We start from the raw sequence: 22764 nt of genomic DNA, 5'->3' as shown, positions 1-22764 counted from the left end.
ACAGTTCCACTCTATCATTTACTTCAGTTTCAATTAATCTACTGTCATTGAAAGAGCCTCTTTAAAATTAATTTTCTTTTTTCCAAAAATAATAAAAATAATACTACTTAAAACTCACATTCATTTAGATAAGTTCAGCTTCCATCACAAAGAAAGATAAAAGAGACTCAGAGGAGACCAGATAAACTGAAGATTTTAAGATTTTTAACTAGGGCCTTAATTATAGACCAAAAGTTACAAGATGCTTAAAAACCAGAGAGAAGATGTCTACACTTTCACTTGGTTGCAAGGAAGGTTAGGCGAATTTTTAATATGAAATATGCAGCTTTTAGCAGAAGTGCAAAGTAAGTTCAAAGTTCCAGTTTACGTAAATCTCACAGAGCAGCCCCATGAGCAGCTGGTTATTTTAGCATCTGATATCTCCCATAGAGAAGATTTTAAATGTGTTTCCCCAACAGCAGAGTAACACTTTCGGCTGCCAGGGAAGACTGTGACAATAATTTCTGCCTGCAACCCCCACTTAAATTAGATCTGCCTTCTAAAAATGTTATTATAAGAAATTTTCATTCAGATTATCCTTATTCTCTAGAACTGACATAGAGATATACAAATGACATTTCTTTTAAAATAATAAATTATTTATTTAAATTCAATTTAGTTAGCATATACTGTATTATTAGTTTCAGGTGTAGAATTCAGTGATTCATCAGCTGCAAACAACACCCAGTAATTAGTAACAAATGACATTTTTTTAAGTTCTTTACAAGCTTCAGCTTGTTTTCCTTATAAATTCCACATCGAATATTAGTACTAATAATTGATTTTAGCAACAAGTAATAAAGTTATAAACACTCCTGCTATTTAATGAAAAATCTCCCAGATTCAGGTTTTATTTCTTAGCATTTGAAGTCCTTCCATAACCTAGTAAGATCAACTATAGCTTAATTAAATTAGAGAAATGGCCTGCCAACGATTCTTTGTTCTTAAAGTACATATTGTATGTTTGAAGTTTTCCTGCAGATCCTTATAACCTATTTCAACTTGAGGACAGATTGAGCTCCAAGCCTAGGTTCACTTCGTGCTTCCCCCAACAAAGTGTCTTTTGCCTGAAATTATTATATATATTTTTTTCATAATGTACCAGCTACAAACACTGTCCTAAGAAGTTTCTGTTTTATTAACCACTTGAGAGTTACTCATCTAGAGTTGTACCAGTGAGAAGATAGCAGAGCCTGTGCATGTAGAAATATTTGCTACTTAAAAATGAACACAAATTTAGACTTACAACATGTCTGTCTTCAGTGCTGTGTTTGTGGTGAAGTTCCAGAGTTATTACATGTCCTAAGTATATATTCAAATATCTCTACAAATGAAAAACAAAAAGCTAAGCATTCATTGGCAAAAGATTGAGCTGCTCCATCAACATGGCAGGAATATTTCAAATAAATGATTTCTTCTCAAATCCATTGGAAGAAAGAAATGCATTTGTCTGGCCTTTCCTCTCTCCGCCCCTGCCCACCATTTTTCCCTACTTTGATCTGCAATTCCGCCTGCCCCTCTCTGGCCAAGCGGCACTGATCCTCCACTACAATGATGAGGGGAAAAAATGGGGAAGGACGAGGGCTAAGGGGAGACAAAATGAGAGCTGCCTCCCCTGATTTGAAAAGGACCACGCGGCTCCCCTCTCCTACCACTAGCTGGCGCCAGAGCTCTAAAGATGCAGTGATATATTGCGTCACAGCCTGCTAAATTAACAAGGCTGTTTCCAAACTGACCGCAGTTAATCCGAGGAAAACATGAAATGATTTTAATTGTGATCATGTAGCAAAGCAGCACCGCAGAGGCTGCCATTTTGATTAAAATAAGCCCATTTTATGCCTCCTAGCTTTTGTCGAAAGGAAGAAAGAAAAAAGAAAGGGAGGGAGGGAAAGAGAAAGAGAGAAATAAGGAAAGAAAGAGACATCACTGAAGAATTTGAAGAATTTTTTCTTATCTAAATAATAAACCTAGGAGAAGCCTTTTTTCCCTCCACCAACTATTCACTATACATATAAAACTGTAAGATTTTCCAGTTATATAATGCTCTGTTAACCTAAATAAAGTGCCATCTTTTATTATGCCTTTAGTCTAAGAAATGTCCAACATAGGAGGGTCACACATGAAAAGCGACTTTACTGCCTTCGCTCCTAATTCGCTCTTCCGCCCTCCTTCCTTGTAACAAGCTTCAGCTTTGCACTCCCAGGAAGCATGCTCCGCAAGACCAGCTTCTCTCAGGCTGTCCTTGCTTCCTCTCAGGCAAGCAGAACACGGGTCATCCAGACACCACCATGGCTGCAACTCTGTGGCCAGGAATGGCAGCCAAATGCACATAATTGCTCATTTTAGGGAAAGATGGCTCCTGGACAAAAGAGAGGAAACAGCACTTTTGGTTCACAACATAAATGATCGTCATGCGAGTAGATACTCTGAGACAGAGGTCTGGCTCAAACAAAACTGTATGTGAAAAATTCAAAGCATTTGCTGCCATGGAAAATACTGGTTTTCATCTGAGCAAATGTCATATATATATATATATATATATGTACTACAATTTTACAATTAGAAAAGTGGCAGACAGATTATTTTGGCAAGAGAAGGAGAATTTAGACAAAACTACAGTGAAATATAATTTTCTGGAGCAATACTTTTTAGTTTAACTTAGCAATAGTCTAAATGGCAGGTAATCCCCATTCGGATCTTGTACCTATTACCCACTCTGTTTCCTCCTATCCTCCAGGACAGTAGAGGTGGACCACATGGGCCTGGGGAGGAGGGAACAGGCTTCTCACAAACAGCCTTCCCCTGGCTTTCCGGGGCACAAAACCGGCAAGCTTTCCTTTCCTCACCCTTGCGCTAACTCCTCAAAGAATGAATACTAAGCTTTATCTTGGGCGGATTTGCTTCACCTCCAGAACAATGAGATAAACGTGTTTTCTGTACTTAGGAGCCCGTCCCTCCCTGAGCCAAAGTATACAAGGGGTGCCTCAGACTTGCAGTTTTAAACCTTTCCTGAACTGAGTTTTCCCTTGGGATATCAGTGAGTCATTGTCCTTTCCTCTCCAAATAAGGTCCCAGAAATGAACCGGGACAGAGTGTGACGTGTTATACCAACTGATGTTTGTTTTGGTGGCTTTTCAGTCTAACACTTGCAAACGCTTATCCAATGACACCCAGGTGACTTTGATGAAGGAGGGAACATTCAGAAGGTGATAATAAAGTTTCAAGACTGTCAAAAATTCTGCAGAGCAGACACAATGGAAGAGCTCAGCATATCTGCAGCGTGGAGAGTCAGACTTACTCTTTGTTATCAGTCCTGATTTGGCTGGGACTTTCCAGGAGACATAACGACAGGGGAACTACGTTAACCACAATTTGGAATGCCTTGATCTTCATGCTAACTGCCGTTTTCTTTTGTTACTTACTGGCCTTGACCTATAGATGGACTGCATCAGTTGCTACTGAACCCAGCAGGTTCCTAGTGCAAGCCTGAGTCTTACGCATAGTTTAATTCACATTCCACTCAACATGCCCATTTTATTTCCAGTGGAAATTGCTCATTTAATTGCACTGTAAGTTTTATGGGGTATGCCCCAGGCTGTGTTCTTTATGCTAGGCATTTCAGTATTTATGAGCAGAGCTATACCCAAAACTTCAAACATAAAGTAAAACCAGCAAAATATGCTCTCCTCCAGTTCCATAAATACTTTTCCCCAGTTTCATTATTTTTTTCCCATGAAATTAAAGGAGTGTGTTAAACCTGTAACGTAGGCTATTGCTTGGTGTCTTCAGACCTGCTTTTGTCCTTCAGGTTCATATCTGATACAGTTCTGCTTTCCTGCTCAAGGATAAAACTACAAGAGATAAAGAGCAGACCATTCCACGCATGGGTTTTCTTTCCAGTAACAGAGAAGACTTCCTCTGTCCATAGAAGAGAAAAGAATGTTATATAATGTTTCCCATAAGACTAACCTGATTTTTTTGTTGTTGTTTTTTTTAATGAACTGTGCCTGCTTCTAGGTGACACCTATACACAGTAAATAAACACTCTGGATTACAAATTTAATGGATGTGTTGCACAATAGTCTGGGTAAAAGAAAGAAATATCTGTCAGCCTTCTGCCACAGATGCCTTCTGTGTTGGTGCGCAGGGGCAGACAGACCTGATTTTACCTGTAGCGGATCAGAATACGTTCCTAAACCACTCAAATGCTGAGGTTATACTGTGTTTTATTAAACCTATGATTGCTTTTATCTACTACTGTTATCCAGGGTATTCTAGAGATTTCGACAAACACTTCCTACTGACTACAGCATTGATGCCATCATTCCTGTATTGGTTGGGATTCAGTGAAGCTGCAAGTAGCTGAAAAACCAAAATAACAGCGGCTTAAACAAGATAGAAATTCTCATACTCATCAAGATAGTTCACATATTCTGCTTCTTCTCCCATTGGGGCACAAAGAAGGATTGTACTTCCCTACCCTCTTCGAGGTTAGGCTTTTTTTTTTTTTTAAGATTTTATTTATTTATTTCACAGGCAGAGATCATGAGTAGGCAGAGAGAGAGGAGGAAGCAGGCTCCCTGCTGAGCAGAGAGCCTGATGTGGGGCTCCATCCCAGGACCCTGGGATCATGACCTGAGCCGAAGGCAGAGGCTTTAACCCACTGAGCCACCCACGCATCCTGAGGTTAGGCATTTTGATCTGACTTACATTAGCCAATAAAGGGATGTGTGTTTTCACATGTGTGAAAATGTAGGTTTTCAGGTGGAAGCTTGGAGAATATACAATTGACTACATTCCCTTTGTCTGTCTGGACAGTCCGTGGAAGCACTGACTGAGAGAGAATGCTTCAGCCCGGGTCTCTCAGGGCCCTCGACGAGGAGATTTCTCTACTGACCAGCACTGGACAAGTGGTAGGATCAGGAAATAAACGTTTGTTGTGTTAAGCCACAGATTAAATTTCATTCTCACATAAAAGTTGGGATGGAAAAAAAAAAAAAAAAAGTTGGGATGGAAGGGCCAGAACTGATATAGTATCCATGGTTTTAGGAACCCAAGCTCCCCTGCTGGGTTGTTCAGGGGAGCATAGCCAGGTGCTCATGTTCTAAAATCCTAAATGGCAGGAGGCTCCCAGAAGAGGTCTCCCTTCCATTCAGCTCCCCTTGGGTGGGACTTGGTGGCCTGGCACATCTGGAGCTGCAAGGCAAGGGGGATAGATGAAAGCTCGTTGAGGCTCCACCAGAACTTGTGGACTGCTTTCCTACATGAGAGGAGACAGCATGCTGCTGCTGCTCGGCTCTCACTCTCAAAAAGTCCTTTTGTGGGGCGCCTGGGTGGCTCAGTCGGTTGTGTCTGCCTTGGGCTCAGGTCATGATCCCGGGATCCTGCATTTGAGCCCCACATCAGGCTCCCTGCTTATCAGAGTCTGTTTCTCCCTCTGTCTGGTGCTCCCCCTCCTCGTGCTCTCTCTCTCTCTCTGACAAATAAATAAATTTTTTTTTAAGTTGTTTTGTAAATAGATGCTGGTGCTAGGATTGTACAGCCCCCATCACAATCATCTTTTATAAAATGTAGAAGTAATTAGAATTACTGATTAATGTGGGTGATGAGAGATTGAGGCCACCTGAATTTATTTTGTTGTTGGGAATAGGTTCTTTCCTTCCCCAACATCTGTGTTGGTAAGAAATTCTGAGACAAAAATCCTCACTTACAACTTTCAACAGAATTTGAAATGATACCGTCTGTATTAATTCCATATACTTGTTCATCTGGCTACTTTGATCTTATATATTTTTTAAAGATTTTGTTTATGTACTGAGAGAGAGAGAGCACACCAGGGGTGCCTAGCTGGCTCAGTCAGTGGAGAATGCGACACCTGATCTCAGTAGCAGTTCGGGCCCCACACTGAGTGTTGAGATTACTTAAAAATAAAAATCACAAAAATCAAATTTCTTTTCTCTTCTATGATATCTCACTACCAGTCCCAGAAATACAAAAACAGGGATAGTGAGTTTGGCTCCACCTTCATTATTTCTTGCACAGACCAGACCTGAAGAAAACCCGATCAATGTGATCGATTCCAACTCTGGGGAGTTGTTTCCCCATCGTGTCTCACTGAAGCTGACAGCAGGAATTAGTGATGGCGTCTTGCATGCACACCGCAAGTGATCTGGTGACACTGGGCACATTCAAACGTTACGATAATGCAGAAGGAGCCTTGTTCTTTTAACAAAGCACTCAGGGCAAAGCAAAGTAAAAGCCTTTTTGCTGGCTTTAGTTTCACATCTAAGTTCACTTTTGGTCATCCTTTGGTCATCCTTCCTTGTGCAGGAAAAAAAAAATTTTTTTTTTTTTTAATTGTAAAAAATGTTTCCAAAGCAGTTTTGGTAAACACTACAGCTCAGCCGGGAGGGAGCCTGACTCTCCAAGGATTTATGGTCTACGATGGGGAGGGAAGCAGGATAGACCAGTGGGAGGACCGCGCGATGTGAATTGCTGAATTGGCCGCCCACATGCAAATCTGAAGTGGACCTGGGGCAGCACCAAGTTGCTCTGCATTTTCACTCTCCTTTCTGACTTCCACTTCTCTTCCCTCTTCCTGGCCTTTGTTTGTATGGTGGGAAATCTACTGTCTATTGGAGGAGTTCCTGAACATGATTGCCAGACCGGTGGGGCAGGCCTTGGGGAAGCCTAAGGGGCCTCTGGCAATGAACTCAAACTGGGTCTGCTACTTAAATTTAAACACATCCAGACAAGTCTGGCAAATGAGCAGGGGTAGAAGGGCGTCTGGGTGAGACGCACAAGCCTCCCCGCAAAAGAACTGCATTTTCAGGGAAGAGCAGGAATCTTATTTGCATGAGCAAATAAGACTTATTTGACTTATTTTTCCTTTCTAAATCATTCTTTATTTTTTTCTGATGATTAAGGTATAATTGACCTACCTTATATTAATTTCTAGTGTACAACATCCTGATTGGATATTTGTATATACTGCAAAATGATCTCATAATTAGTCTGGTTAACATCCATCACCATACACAGTTACAGAATTTTTTTTTTCTTATGATGAACGTTTTTTGAGGTTTACTCTGTTACCAACCTTCAAATACATGACACAGTATTACTAATGAGAGTCACTATGATCTACATTACACGCCCGTGACTTTTATTTTATAACTGGAAGTTTGTACTTTTTGACTCCCTTTACCCATTAAACCCACCCCCACCCTGGCCACTGGCAGGCACCAATCATGCTTTCTCTGTATCGCTTCAATTTTAGTGTACGGCTGCCCTAGTGAGCCCTCAGAATAACTCTGATGATTGTTTTCGAGTTCCTAGGAAACTGGGACACGGGGTCAGAATCTTGTATACCCGATGGGATCATCACTGCTGCAGACTTCAGCAGGATTTGCTAGCAGATCAGAAAACAAGTCTCATGGGTGCCTTCGTATTCATCAGAAAAAGATGCCCTACCACAGAGCCTGGCCAAGGGAGAGGCTGGGGGCTGGTACCTGGGGTTCAAAACTCAGAACCACACATGGAGGCCCTGATGGGAATGATAAGCATGCTGTTAAGCCAAAGGACTCCAAAGTACCCTGCTCCCATGTGAGCCTCTTCTCCTCCCCATAGGCCCAGGGTAAGCAATTTAGAAGTGATGAGAAATGGAAATCAAAGAACCATATGCCTAAAACCCCAATGTAGAGCTCTCTGATCCTAGTCCAAGCCGATGGTTTAGGCTCAACTCAAAATGAGGTCTCTCCTTTTCCTCAAATTCATCTTACAACTTGGCATCTTCCATCCCTCAAGCCAGCTAGCCTTGTGGGATAAGAGACCAAAGTAAAAAATAGCCCAAATGGTGACCTGAAATCTGACCTAGCAATGCCTGAGAAAGGAGCGGTCCGAGGAGAGGTGGGGGAGAGCTGGGGAGAGTGACTAAGGCTTTTCAATCACCAATGCTTCCTGGTCATGGGCTTGACCATCAGAGTCCTCAGAAAGCAAGTTTAAGGAGTCGCTACAAAAAACATGTGAGAAAAAACCATTAGGAAGCCAAAAGTAATGTGGAATAAATGAATACAGTATTCCAGTACCATAATCCAAAAAAGAACAAAAATGCTAATCAGAACTTAAAGAAATATTAATTCTGCTCCCTGGCAATATTAAAACACAGAGGAGTGGCAATTTCCTGGAACACATCCATTTCTGTAATTACTTAGCTGACTAATCCAACAAAGTCACATTTACTAAACTCCAAGCCCACAACTAAGGATTTTTTTTTCTTTTGGGAAAAGAAACATTTGAAAGTACTTGATGCAGTTGTTTTATGTAGATTTATTAGAAAGCTTATGGAATGGAATGTAACTGCTATAGTTTTAATAAATAATAAAATTATACTACAGTCTCTTAAAATAAAGTGATGTGATTCATAGTTCTTCAAATTATAGGTAGCCCCCAACTTACGGTGGTTTGACTTACTTTTTCTTTTTTTTTTAACTTTACAATGGTGTAAAAGTGATACATATTCTGTAGAAACCACACTTCCAATTTTGATTTTGATCTCTTCTGAGGCTAGTAACATAAAGTACGATACTCCCTTGTGATGCTGGGCAGCCCCAGCCCCCAGGCAGCCCCTGCCCCCAGTCAACCCTGCCATCATTGTGGGAGTGAGGTGTAAACACCCTCACAAAATCTTGCTGTACCCATACCACTATTCTGTTTTTCACTTTCAGCACAGTATTCAATAAATCACATGACACATCCAACACGCTGTTAACAAACAGGCTTGGTGTTAGAGGACATTGCCCAACTGTAGGCCAGTCTGAGTTTCTGAGCAGGTTTAAGGCAGGTGAGGCTAAGCCATGATACTAAGGAGATTAGGTGCCCTTAAATTCGTTTTTTACTTTTGCTGGGTTTATCAGGACTTAACCTTATCATAAGTTGAGGAAGATCCGGATAATATTCACTACGCATTTTACTCAGAAAGGAAGAAAAAAAAATCCAACTGAGGCATGGTGTTCAAAGTTCTTCATGGCCACAAAACTTTTTCAAAAAAAAAAGCTGTATTTCGGGGCGCCTGGGTGGCTCAGTGGTTAAGCCGCTGCCTTCGGCTCGGGTCATGATCTCAGGGTCCTGGGATCGAGTCCCACATCGGGCTCTCTGCTCAGCAGGGAGCCTGCTTCCTCCTCTCTCTCTCTCTCTGCCTGCCTCTCTGCCTACTTGTGATTTCTCTCTGTCAAATAAATAAATAAATAAATCTTTAAAAAAAAAAAAAAAAAAAGCTGTATTTCACACAGATATTATCTACATAAATACAGAGAAAAGCAGATCTGCTCCGGGGATATGCTGGTAAATGTTTAACAAGGAGCTCTCCAAGAAACACAGATGTGGAGGTTCACTGCTTTCTGTAGTATAAATGCTCCCACCTTGGCCATCACCAAATGAAGGCTTGGAAGAGATACACCAAATCTGCACCTGCGGGCTGCGAGCCTCAGATGCCCCTGCACTAGCTCCCCTCCCCACCATCTCCCCACTCAGTCCCCTCTCCCTTAACACCCAAGGGTACAGTTTGAGAACTCTTAGTGAGATAACTTTAAACAGGGAAGCTTTTTGATGGTTATCCCAAAGATTGCTAAACTGCCTCCTAGCAGTACTTAGAAATCCAGTTTCCCTTGCCTTATCTTATAATTTAATGAGAGCTCTAAAAATACACAGCAGAAAGTTAGTAACCCCCAATACACAACTCCCTCCTTGATTTAAATAACCTTTGACTCTCATCATGGACATTCCTAGTATATACATTATATACATTTTGTCTCAAATTTAGCACTGTATGGAATTCTAAAGAGGACACACAAAAATTTGCTCTTAAAATTCTAAAGGTTAGAGGCGCAGATGTTATCCGACTCCCACTTTCCCTCCCTCTCCTTTTCCTTATCTTTTGCTCTCAAGGTCTCTCAAACCGCCCCCGCCTCCCTCTCCTTCCCTATCTCTTTTCTAAAGTTCTAGTACGATTGGAGCTGTGTGCCTAGTTGAATGAGGAATTCGTACAGAAGTGGAGCACATTGCAATCCCTTACCTTCCCAGCCTTAGACCTGAAGGATGTGGATCTTTTGATTTGGGGGAGTCTAGAGAGAAGGCCAGAAGCAAATGACCCTCCTGGTCATTCTGTCTCAGAATGCCCAGGGAGTAACAACTCTCAGCTATCGTCACACCAGAGAAACACCCAGTTAGAGAATGCCAGGGGAGACAGTGCCCTGCAGACAGAAGCGTGGAAGGAAGAACTGGTTCGGGATCCCAGTTCATGTCACACTTCTTAGCAAAACCCACGTTTTATCCCCTCTTTTTATGGGTTTGCTCTCTTGTTAGCAAATAACCCACTCCATTTTTTTCTTCTTTTTACGGCTCTCTCTAGCCACCTTACTTATTTTTTAAAATACTGTTGGATTCTGCTATCAGCCAACAAGAAATAAACATTTCCTCAGATATGGTAGGAATCTACAGTGAAATCTGCAGTTTCTTATGGGCAGGTCAAGTTAATCTAAAAAAGGGCCGGGATGGGGGGGTTGGAGCCTGATCTCCAAAATGAAGTCAAGTCAGGAGCCTTATCAGGCTGTCCTTCCCAGACTATAGCTTGGCTGGGAAGCTGGGCCAGTTCAGTATTCCACACACGTTTATAATGCTCCTACTATGTGCTGGGCACTTGCTAGGTGTGGAGGCTCTGGAAATCAGTTCTACTTTTCAAGAGCCCCAGGTTGCCCTCATTTTATTATTATTGTTATTTTTTGCAGAGTCAGGGAGCTGGGTGATCTATTCTCATTCTAGACAGCATTTAAATAAATGCCTGGCATACACGCACAGACTTATCTGAGACTCTAAGCAAACAGCTCCCAGAGGGACTGCACCACCAAGTCAGGGAGGGAGGGACGGTGACTTGGGGAAGGAATGTGAAGAGCAACAGGTCCTCTGGATCAGACCAGGCAGCTTGAGGGCTTTGGGAGAGGAGTTTGTGAAGGATGAAAGACTTTCAGGAGAAATCATAGGAGAGGATCTAAAATATATGAATTTAGGAGAGAAGACCTCCAGGAAGGAGCAAGGTTGGAGACAACAGAGAGAATACCTCCTAAAGGGAAGCTCACCACAGGGAACCTGCTCAGACGGGAAACCCTCCTAACCGGGAAATACCCAAGAGATTCCAGCACCCAGAGCTCTGGATGCACAGCCCACGCGCCAGTCACGTGGCTAGGGGAAGAACAGAGTCGATGTTGGAGGCAAGTCGGGTGAATGAGAGCAAAGCCAGGACTCGGTCCACTTCTCCAGAAACCAGAAGGCCAAAGAGACAATTCATCCTAATCGGGGGCATAGAAGGATAAGATAACTAGCATAGGCTGGCCCAGGGAAGGAGCTAGATGAGCTAACATTCAGTGTGTGCCAAGCACTGTTCTAAGTACTTTCGTGTATTTTCGTTCATTTAAACATCAACAATAGCTCTGTGAGATGGGTGTTACTATTATACCCATGCTACACATGAGAAAATTGAGAAATGGGATGTTTACTTCTGCACAGCTAATAAGTAATATAGTCAGGGTTCAAGACCAGGTAGTGTTGCTCTGTGGTTACAGAACCCACACCTTCGATTCCATGCCAGAGTACTAGAAAAGAACAACCGAGCAAAACTGGGCATATTTTCAAGTGAGTAACATGAGATTGGGTTTTTAGAACTTCCTTCCTTCATCACTAGATTGTGTCCCAAAATTCTTTTATGTCATAGTGAAGGTATTTGTTCCCATGACATTCTGAGCACACTGTACAAGAAACAAGCATTCAGCAAATATAAATTGATCCCTTCTCTATTCCAGGCACTAGAGTAAATGATAGGAGTTTCCTGCTTTCGTAGCATTTACACTCAAGTGTGAGAACTCAGTGGTCATAGGTTATTACTGGAGAAAGCAAGATAGAGAAAAAAGTTTAAAAAAAAAAAAAAAGAATTGGGGGTACCTGACTGGCTCAGTCAGTAGAGCAACTGACTCTTGATCTAAGGGTGGTGAGTTTGAGGCCCACAGTAGGTGCCAGAGATCACTTAAAAGATAATTTAAACTTTAATATAAAATATTGATTCCATATTATGTATGAAAAACTTCACACGTAATTGCACTGTTCCCACATTAACTCTACCTATCATACAAAGAAAATGAGGCACTGAAAAGTTAAATATATTGGCCATAGTCTTAGAATTCAGGGATTCAAATCTAGATTTCTCTGTGATGAAAATCTACGTTCCCTCTTTGACTCTACACTGAAATAAAGAAGTCTCAGGAAGAGGCACCTGGCTGCCTCAGTTGGAAGGGCATGTCTCTTGATCTCAGGGTTGTGAGTTTGAGCCCCACGTTGGGTATAGAGATACTAAAAAATGAATAAACCTACAAAGAAAGAAAGAAAGAAAGAAAGAACAGAAGAAGAAGACATCCATGAAAAGAATGAAAGTTAGTGGGGCACCTGTGTAGCTCAGTCAGTTAATCAATTGCCTTTGGCTCAGGTCATGACCCCAGGGTCTTGCCATTGAGCTCCATCCATATCCCACGTAGGGCTCTTTGCTCAGTGGAGAGCCTGCTTCTCCCTCTGCCTGCCACTCCCCCCGCTTGTGGTCTCTTACAACTTCTGTCAAATAAATAAATAAATATTAAGAAAAAAAAAGAATGAAAATCAGTGATAGCTGAACCTCTATGGACTTTCTAAATCATAATCACAAATGTTGAGCTTTAATATGTGAATTTTTAGTAAAACCCGTGTGTATATTAGACAGGGGGTGGATTTGAAAGCAGGGGAATGTTGGATTAAAGGCCTGCATGTTCTGAAATTGAAATTTTATAGGAAATATCTTGAGTTTAATGATGATAAATACTTAGCCTTTAATTAGCTCCTCTTTTAAGGGTGTTTGAGGATAATGGCATTCTCGGGGCAGCCTTAAGATGTGGTGAGAAACTTTACCTAATTCCTAGTGTAGGGGGTAGAATAAAGTCCCTTTAATAACTTAAACTACTTTGCATTTCTGTTAGAAAGCTCCTAGTGGCAAGCTGATCTAAACACTCTCTACCTCCAGGGGATGGTGGAAAAGCTTGCCTCTTGAGAAAAGCTGTGGTCCTAGTTCAAATTTTGGACACCCCCCCCCCCCGCCATTTTGTCCTGTTTTGGTGGAAATACAAAGTAACCCAAGGCAAGTAAAGGTAGTTCTATCCTCAAAATTAATTTCTTCTGTTTACATACACACACACAGTGATCGAGTGGCCCTATGAAAGCATGTCCTCAAGAAAGTGAAAGGCAAAATAAAACAGGACCAATGCAGTAACAAGCAAAGAGGAATACAGGGGCATCTGGGTGGCTCAGTTGTTAAGCGTCTGTCTGCCTTTGCCTCAGGCATTAAGCCCTACACCCCATACAGGGCTCACTGCTCAGCGGGAAGCCTGCTTCTCCTTCTCCCACTCCCCCTGCTCGAATTCCCTCTCTCTGTCAAATAAATAAAATCTTTTTTTTTTTTTTTTAAAGAGGGATACAAATGATATAATGAAATCTTCATGAGGATCCCCATGACTGTCCTTCTCTAGGGGATCCTCTAAGCAAGTGCCACTTTGTAACAGGCTTTATTTCTTTGGTCACAAGAGCATCTCATAAAATAATAAAAAAGAAGAGTTAGCTGTTACCACTTTGATGACTGGATCATCTGGGGAATTTTGAAAACTCTTGATGCCCAGGTTTGATCACCAATGATTACAACTGAATTGGTCTGGGGAACAGCCTGGACATCAAGACTTAATTTTCAAAGTTTCCCATCTGATTCTAATGTGCAGCCAATGTTCAAAATCATCACCGTGAGGTTTGAAACATAAGGTGTGATTGGTTTTCATCTAACCGTTTAAAAATAATTGGTGTGTTGTGTCTAGACAGGGCAGCCCCCAAATTCCTGACCACCCATGGATAAGAAACTAGACTATACCCCATTAGCCCTTTAGAGGACAGCTTTTATGGCCACCCTTCCAGAGGGGACATGGCAATAGGACACATGACTGAGCCATGCACTTCTGCTGGCCTGCTAAGCCCAAGTAGCAGAACCGTCATTCTTCTCCTGACATGATAAGGGAAGTTAGTTTCTAGGAAGGCAGAACCACCCCCCAAACCTTCCTCTCCACATGTCTCTGCTATCATTGTACACAGATCCTGCCTGGAAAAAGCCCAGAAGCTCTAACCCTTAGATGTGGAGGCATCTATTTCCCAGGTGTAGGACCTTGGTAAAGTTTCATGTTAAATGACCAGGGAAAGAGTAAACATTGTATTCTATTGGCCTAAAGGATATTAACCACTTCTGTATCTACTGACAAACTCATGTCAGTATTCCTCATATGTATATGTGTGTATATACATAATACTTATTAATACTGATATTTATTGATAAAAATATGTTCTTCAAAATATCCTCTGAATTAATCTTACTCTTACTGGTTCCCTCATCAGTTAATGAGCTGATGAAATTTTGATACATCTTCCTTATATATTTGCATGAAAATTATGTTTTAACTTTTTAATAAAATGAGTTTAGCACCATGGATGTTTCTAGGAGCACTTTTATTGGTTCATATGCCAGCAAGTTCAAAATGAAAGTTTTACTTTCCAAAAAATATCATTCCATTTTCAAAATGATTCAGTTTCACAACAAATAATTTTTCCGAATATGAATTTAAAAACATACTCATCACATAATTTTTAAATGGGCTTGAAGAGAAGAAATTAAGGGGTCCCTGGGTGGCTCAGTGGGTTAAAGCCTCTGCCTTTGGCTCAGATCACGATCCCAAGGTCCTGGGATCAGGCCCCCACATCACATCTCTGCTCAGCAGGAAGCCTGCTTCCCCCCCCCCCCCACCGCCCCCGCCTGCCTCTCTGTCTACTTGTGATCTCTGTCTGTCAAATAAATAATTAAAATCTTTAAGAAAAGAAGAAATTAAGTTAATTACTTTAAAATCAAATCTTCAAATAAAATGGCAGATTAAGAGCAGATTGACCTGAGATTGTGAAAATAATAAAATTAACAGTTGATTGATACTAAAGATGTATGATTTTAATTCCTATACTAGACAAAGGTCAACAGCATAATTAGTTAAGCTCATGTTTCATGAGCATTTACACACACACACAAAGATCATTAGCTCAGAATTATTGTTGAGGCAAGAATTAATGTGGAGTGTGATCCATATACCCACTTTGTTTTCTCAATAAATACGTGTTTGATTGGCTGATATCTTAGAGTAAATCCTGTGTGAAAATGTTCATTTATCCCCCAGATCACTTGCATTTCTCCTTTAAAAGTTTTTGGTCAAAAAGGGCAGCTAGGTGGCTCCACTAAAGCTCTGCCTTTGGCTCAGGTCATGATGTCAGTGTCTTGGGATCTCAGGGTTCTGGGATCAAGACCGGCATCTGGAACCCTGCTCAGTGGGGAGCCTGCTTTTCCCTCCCCTTGTGGCCCCCCACTTGTGCTTTCACTCTCTCCCTATCAAATAAATAAAATCTTATTTTAAAAATCTTTAAAAAACATTTACCTATAAGTATCCTAGTATCTCTGTTCTTAAAAGTTAAGGCATCAAGTAAACAAGAGTGTAATTTAATGTACTCTGTATTTTGTTTCCTAAATATTTTATTCTATTGTCAAAAATGTCAGTGGAGTAACGCAGATCTTACCTTGGTAGGATTTAAGCCAAAGATAATAAGTGTGTTAGGATCTACACAGGTAAGATTGTAGGTAACACTAGTCTTTGGTGCCTCACTTTCTCCCTTTCAGCTCCCCTTCCTTCCAGAGATCCTCTTCTTCAGGATTCTTCTGGATGTGCAGGAACCCTGTTATCTTGCTCTACCCAGGCTGGTCATTCCAGCTTCATCCCTAATATTGTTGATGGTAGGCTTTCACTCACCAAAACCTGATTGTATTCTGTTTCCTTGGGTTTATAAAAGTCGAGGAGCTGCTCCTTTCTTCTAATTTCCTTTCTCACTTTTGTCTAAACCAATCCGCAAAAGGAGATGTTGTTGATTGGTCTGAGCCTGACACATCAAATTAGGCCAAGTGAACACTTGGGCAGATTTATTGTGTGTTAAAGGTCACGTGCACCTCTCTCTTTCCTGTGACCCTAGATCAACTGGTAGCCTGCTTCGGATTCCTAGCTGTCTCTGTTCTCATTCTAGCCTTTCTTGTGGCCAGATCATAAGCTCTTAAAGCAAGTTTGAGAACAGAATTGTCCAACCTCAAAAGAATGTAATCTTTCTTAAATTTGATTTAACTCTAAGCCAGCATTCTCAAATGTACCTGAGGCAAAACAAATGCAAAGGTGAAAAAAATGAAAACTATTTCAGGAGTGATCCCTTTAGGTTAGGAGCAAGGCAGTCTGTGGAAAATTGGATAAAGACTAAAAAAGGAAATTAATCTGAAGTCACATTTTGTGTTTTATCTAATCATAACAAGTGATATATTCACGAAAATCTTTCTCTGTAAGGAAGGCAGAAAAATGTGCCTAGTTAGTGGTGGACAGTTGTCCTGGAATGCAGTGAAGAGGAAGCTACCATACATAAAAACAAATATAAAAAGGATCTACGGAAATTTCTGTTTAACCTGGAAGCGATAGGCCAATGAACTGAAGAGAAATAAGCAGAGAGGATACTCTTTTACTGGAAGATGAACCCAGTGAAGCTGCAATAGGAAAGGGAGGGAACTATGGTTTCCGTCTGTTGCTTGGAGCTCCCCTGAGAAAACACTAGCAGCGAGAACATGCTACTGGTTCTTTCGTGAATCTGTTTTTATTATTTCATAAATGCTGTGGAGATTTTTTTTTAAGATAAAGCGAAAGAACAAGGAATAAAAACATGGAGTTTTATTTGGGCTTTGCTTGTGTTTAGCAATTTGGCTTTGGTCAAATCACTCAACCCACAATGAGGAGATAACAATTTTGTTGTTGTTGTTGTTGTTGTTTAGATTTTATTTATTTATTTGACAGAGACCACAAGTAGGCCGAGAGATAGGCCGGGGGGGGGGGGGGGGGTGAAGCAGGCTCCCTGCTGAGCAGAGAGCCCAATGCGGGGCTCGATCCCAGTACCCTGAGACCATGACCTGAGCCAAAGGCAGAGGCTTTAACCCACTGAGCCACCCAGGTGCCCCGGAGATAACAATTTTGACTGAGAGAGGAGGAAATGATAATAAATCATTGCTAAGTACTACTAAATACCAGTATGATCAAGATCTGGCAGTTCTTATGTTTATTTTTGCAATTAAATGTAAACTAACTGTTTAATTTCTTAATCCTGAAAACATTTTTTCAGCAACATGATGCTAGCCAGTGAGGTTCCAGAACCGTCCTGAAGCTGCCCGTAGAGACTATGCAGACAAACCCATTTAAAGGAAGAATACCTCAGAAAATATCAAGGTGTAGTTTCTATAAAAAGGATGGTGGTCTTTTATTTCAAGGTAAAAAATTGAACCATGTTCCTGGAGGGGTGCCTGGGTGGCTCAGTCAGGTAAGTAAGTATCTGGCTCTTGATCTCAGCACAGGTCTTGATCTCAGGGTCCTGAATTCAAGCTCCAGGTTTGACTCTACCTTAGGTATGGGGCCATTAAAAAAGAGAGGGGGAGGCGCCTGGGTGGTTCAGTTGGTTAAGCATCCAACTCTTGGTTTTGGCTCAGGTCATGATCTCAGGGTCTCTCCTGAGATGGATCCCTATGCTTGTCCTCTCCCTCTGCTCCTCCTCTCTCTCTCTTTCTGGAATAAATAAATAAAATTGAAAGGAAGAGAAGAGAAGAGGAGAGGAGAGGAGAGGAGAGGATTGGAGATGTTCCTGGAGAATATCCTTTATGTGCCTCAAGATCAGCCCAGTCAAACCATGCTGTTTATGTCTTTCTTTCTTCCTCTTGACTCCTACCTTATCCTTACAGTCTCAGGAGTTAGTGATACCATCATGCACTCCGTTCAAGAAATTTCAACTCCTACTTTACTTAGGCAGTTACTAACTCTTGTAAACGTCCTTAGAACCTTTTTATTTTCCTTGTATACCTCTAACCACTGAGCCCCATCCCTCCTAACTAGTCTATCCCCTCCCATGTCTCATTCACCCCAATAACAACAGTTAGCTGAAATGAAATAACTGATGTGTTAAACACAAAAATTCAACCGAGTAAATCTGAAAATCTAACTGGCTTTCTTAAGTCATTCAAAAATTGGGCAACATCCCATCTAGCAAGAAGAAAGGAGCTCTGAAGAGTTGTACAAAATGGAAGGAAGGTGGGGCAAGGAAGTAAGTAACAAAAGAAAGCATTGTTTCAGGCAAGGTCACTTTCCTGAGGAGGAAGGGCAGGGTGTCTTACTATACAGATTACCTCACCTTCCTTTGGGGGGCGGTGATAGAGAGGGCCCACATGATAGATTACCTCACTGGTACCAATCAGAAAATTCCTGACTAACTGGTTAAGACTACATTTCTGAGGTTGCAATTGGGTTAAGGGTCAAGCCCCAGTTTGTTGATGTGGCCTAGTATATATTTACAAACCCCTTGAAGAGAAGGAAGAAAATTTAGCTTTGATTCATCAATTGTCATGTACTGAAAATACATTGGATTTTATTTAAAAATCGTGTTATAGGGGCACCTGGGTGGCTCAGTGGGTTAAGCCGCTGCCTTCGGCTCAGGTCATGATCTCAGGGTCCTGGGATCGAGTCCCGAATCAGGCTCTCTGCTTAGCGGGGAGCCTGCTTCCTCCTCTCTCTCTCTCTCTGCCTGCCTCTCTGCCTACTTGTGATCTCTGTCTGTCAAATAAAATAAATAAAATCTTTAAAAAAATAAAATAAAATAAAAAAATAAAAATCGTGTTATAAAAATTTCAAATACATACAAAAGAGAGAGAAGGAATAATGAAACTTCATGACCTATCGCCTCTCATTGCTCCTCCTATCTGCTCTTCTCCCAACTTTTTTTCTCCTGAAATATTTTGAAGCATATTCTTTCATCTTATTGGCTCATCAGTATATACTTCATATACTGAATTTTTTAAACTTTAGTTTCACTCAAAGAGGAGAAATTTATAGCTGATAGTCTGAGAACATAATCTGTCCTCTTAACAAGAATTTTCATAGTCTTTAGGAATTTTTCCTAATTTTCTATCTTCCTTTCCTTCATAAATTACTCCTTAACAATTATATTGAATTCAATTATTTAAATTCAAGTAGGAGTTTTTATACTGAATTGTGAGTTCCCAACTAATAAGCTGTACTCAGGTAAAATTAAATTCTTGAATTTCACTCCCAGATCAACAAAAACTTACAGGTCACATACTTGAATGTTAAATAATGGACTAGAAGATCATCTGTTGATGAGATTAATTTGCTTATCTCCAGGATATCCCATAAGTCAGTATTATTCTAAAATGAATTATTATCTGTGTTCACGCTTACGTAAATAATCCTATATTTCCTACACTTCTACTTAATATGCATTATTTTTTTCTTTTTAAAAAATTTTTTAATTGATGAATAGTTGACAAACTATATGTGAGATTCAGGTATACAACATAGTGATTCAACCTTTATGTACACATATAAGACGTGCTCACCACAGTAAGTATAGTTACCGTCTGTCACTACTGTTAAGCATCTAAGTTATCTATAAGGGAACGTTCATCATTAGTGTTTATTTTTAATTTTTGTAAAGGTTTTATTTATTTGACAGAGAAGGAGAGCGCAGGGGGAGCAGCAAGCAGAGGGAGAGGGAGAAGCAGGCTCCCCAGCAGAGCAGGGAGCCCTAGGTGGAGCTAAATCCCAGGACCCTGGGATCATGACCTGAGCTGAAGGCAGTCATTTAACCAACTGAGCCACCCAGGTGCCCCATAAGTGTTTATTTATTTATTAAACAAAATTGAGATGGCCCTTTTGAAAATGTGTTTGAAGACCCAGATTTGAAGTTTAAATTCAGTTTTGTTTGTTGCTATTAAGAAAATTATCAAATCATTAAATTCTTTTTTAAAGATTTATTTTAGAGAGAGACAGAGTGAAGGGGAGGGGCAGAGGGAGAGCAGACTTTGCATTGAGGGCAGCGTCCAACACGGGGCTCAATCTCATAACCCTGAGATCACCACTGGAGCCAAAAACAAGAGTCAGACGCCTAACTGACTGCACCACCCAGGTGCCCCAAATCATTAAATTTTTTATATCACAAATGAATCTGGATTTCACTGGTGAGGTCCAAGCAGTCTGCAACCCCCAGGAGTATTACAAGGAATGCAAGAATGGTGAATCCTTCCCAAGTACCAAATCCAGTCTGCAGGCCTTCACTCAGGGTTTGAAACCCTTACTAGGAGCACCTTTCTGTATGCTCTCTACCAAGTCAGGTATTATCCATCCTTAAAAACGCCATCCAAAAGTTTCATTTTGTGATGCTGTGTTTTATCATTACAGACATATATTTGGTCTTCATCCCTGTTTCTGGCACACAGCTCCCCAAACCCTGGGAATTTCCTAAGTGAGGAGAGCAATAAAGATGTCTTCTGTTCTGTTAATGAGGTGACTTTTGGAAAGCACCAAAAGTTGAGGGCGGGTTGCCAGGACAACCAACCTGTGATTACAGGGTTGGAACTTTCTGTCCCCCCCTACCCCCCGCCCCACCTCTGTGGAGGGGAGGAGGGCTGGAAGTGAGTGAATGGCCCAATGATAAAACTAATCATGCCTAATAAAGCCTCCATAAAAACCCAAAAAGATGAGGTTCAGAGAGCTTCCACGTTGGTAAAAACATGGCGGGGCAGGGAAACGGCACACTCAGAGAGGGCATGGAAGCTCCATGCTCTTTCCCCTCTCCCCACATGTTGCCCTAGGCATCTCTTCTACCTGGCTGCTCCTGAGTTACATCATTTTACAACAAACCAGTCATCTAGTGAGCAACATGTTTCCCTGGGTTCTGGAACCTCTGATCTATAGCCGGTCCATCAGAAGCACAGATAGTAACCGGGGCCTGCAACTGGGATCTGAAGCAGGTCAGAAGCAGTCTCGCGGGACTGAGCCTTTTAAATCTGTGGAATCTGATGCTATCTCAAGGCAGGTAGTATCAGCACTGGGTTGAATTGTAGGACAGCTGGGGCCTAAGAATTGCTGGTTGGTGTGGGGAAACCCTCCCTTCCATGTTGGAATTGGAGGCAGAGCCCTTATCTCTCCACCATGAAATCTTCCGAGATCTTTGAGACCATCTATAATTTCCCCACTTCCCTGAGGCACCTTTGGTCAAGACCACATGAGTCAGTATGTCTATATTGTATCCCGGTTCTACCTATATTATGAGGACAAAAAAGGCGTCTTAAGCCCTTTTTAGCATTTCTGAAGATTTGGAATGACACATGTACTTGATTCTCAAATTCTTGATCAATTAGGATATAAGAAAGAGTCTTAGGAGTCTGAAGGAAAAAAGACAAGCTCCAAAGTTTCTATCTAAGCACTAGAGCGTCTCCAAATTCACACTGAAACAATCACTTATCACATATACAATTTAAAGATATTGGTATAAAAATAGGTTTTTATCAGATATTCCTAAGACCACTTGCTCTTGGGGGGCACCTGGGTGGCTCAGTCAGTTAAGCATCTGACTCTTGATATCAGCTCAGGTCATGATCTTAGTGTTATGAGCCAGTGCCACACTGGGCTCTGCACTGAACCTGGAGCCTGCTTAAGATTCCCAACCTCGGGGCGCCTGGGTGGCTCAGTGGGTTAAGCCTCTGCCTTCGGCTCAGGTCATGATCTCAGGGTCCTGGGATCGAGTTCCGCACTGGGCTCTCTGCTCAGCAGGATTCAGGGCGGGTCATCCCAAAATATGCCACTTTGACATACTGATCATTTTGAACTAATGTTACTTAAGAAACAGCTGGTACAAGAAGGTCCTTTTGTTCCCCTAAAAGCAAGAAATAAATTCCCCAAGTGAAGGCTACCTTTCCCATACCTGGAGGGAGGAAAGCATCCTTATCACCACAGACAGGGAATTCAGCCAAAAAGGCCATATACACAAACTTGGTTACTTCTTTGTTTATTTGCTACCCCAAGCCCAAACCCTTTTGTCAGTTCTTTAAAAATCATTGTTTCATTGTTTAAAAGGTATAAAGGCTGCCTGCTTTGGTCACTTCAGGGAGGCTCATATTTTTATTGGCTCCCTTATGTTTGAAGATTATTTATTTATTTATTTGACAGAGAGAGAGAGAGAGAGATTGATCGATCTCAAGTAGGCAGAGAGGCAGGCGGTGGGGGTGGGGGTGGGGGGAAGCAGGCTCCCTGATGAGCAGAAAGCCCGATCTGGGGCTTGATCCAAGGACCCTGGGATTATGACCTCAGCAGATGGCAGAGGCTTTAACCCACTGAGCCACCCAGGCACCCCTCCCTTATGTTTGAAATTAATTTTTTTTCTGTTTATCTGTCTTATGTCAAATTAATTATTAGACCAACCAAAGAACATAGAAAGGACACCACAGGCTCTGATGCACACTCCATGGTATTTGGACAAGGAATTCGGGGGTTGCAGGTAGCCAAAGCATGTTCCAGACGCGAAGGGCTGTGGTCCCAAGAAAACTACAGAAGTGCATGTCTTTCTGCAGGTAGTTGAGAGCAGCAGACTGGATCTGCTTGGTTTGGGCCTGGAAGCCTTCCCAAGTGTTGCCTGTCTGCCACGTCGGCACTGCTCGTTTTC

At 41.5% G+C, this 22764-nt stretch overlaps 1 protein-coding gene across 3 annotated transcripts in view; it reads right to left on the bottom strand.

Moving 5' to 3' along the window:
- Positions 1 to 22764, bottom strand: part of LOC309843728 (uncharacterized protein) — a gene marked incomplete at its 5' end in the record, with an annotated part of 94673 nt that overhangs the window by 49168 nt on the left and 22741 nt on the right. Inside the window, one exon of one of the 3 annotated variants that reach the window (XR_014300313.1) lies at positions 1286 to 2395. The exons of 1 other annotated variant lie outside the window; for it this stretch is intronic. Coding sequence is in view for 1 of the 2 variants with exons in the window: in XM_082689415.1 (XP_082545541.1) it covers positions 7972 to 8050 (79 nt within the window). Of the gene's footprint in view, positions 1 to 1285; positions 2396 to 7801; positions 8051 to 22764 lie in introns of those variants that run through there. One more of the 3 variants, XM_082689415.1, reaches the window with a different exon arrangement.

Source organism: Mustela nivalis (genome assembly GCF_964662115.1).
Source record: "Mustela nivalis genome assembly, chromosome: 11".
Taxonomy (NCBI): Eukaryota; Metazoa; Chordata; class Mammalia; order Carnivora; family Mustelidae; genus Mustela; species Mustela nivalis.
The sequence above is the reverse complement of the archived record's forward strand: the minus strand, read 5'-3'. Positions and strand labels throughout refer to the sequence as shown.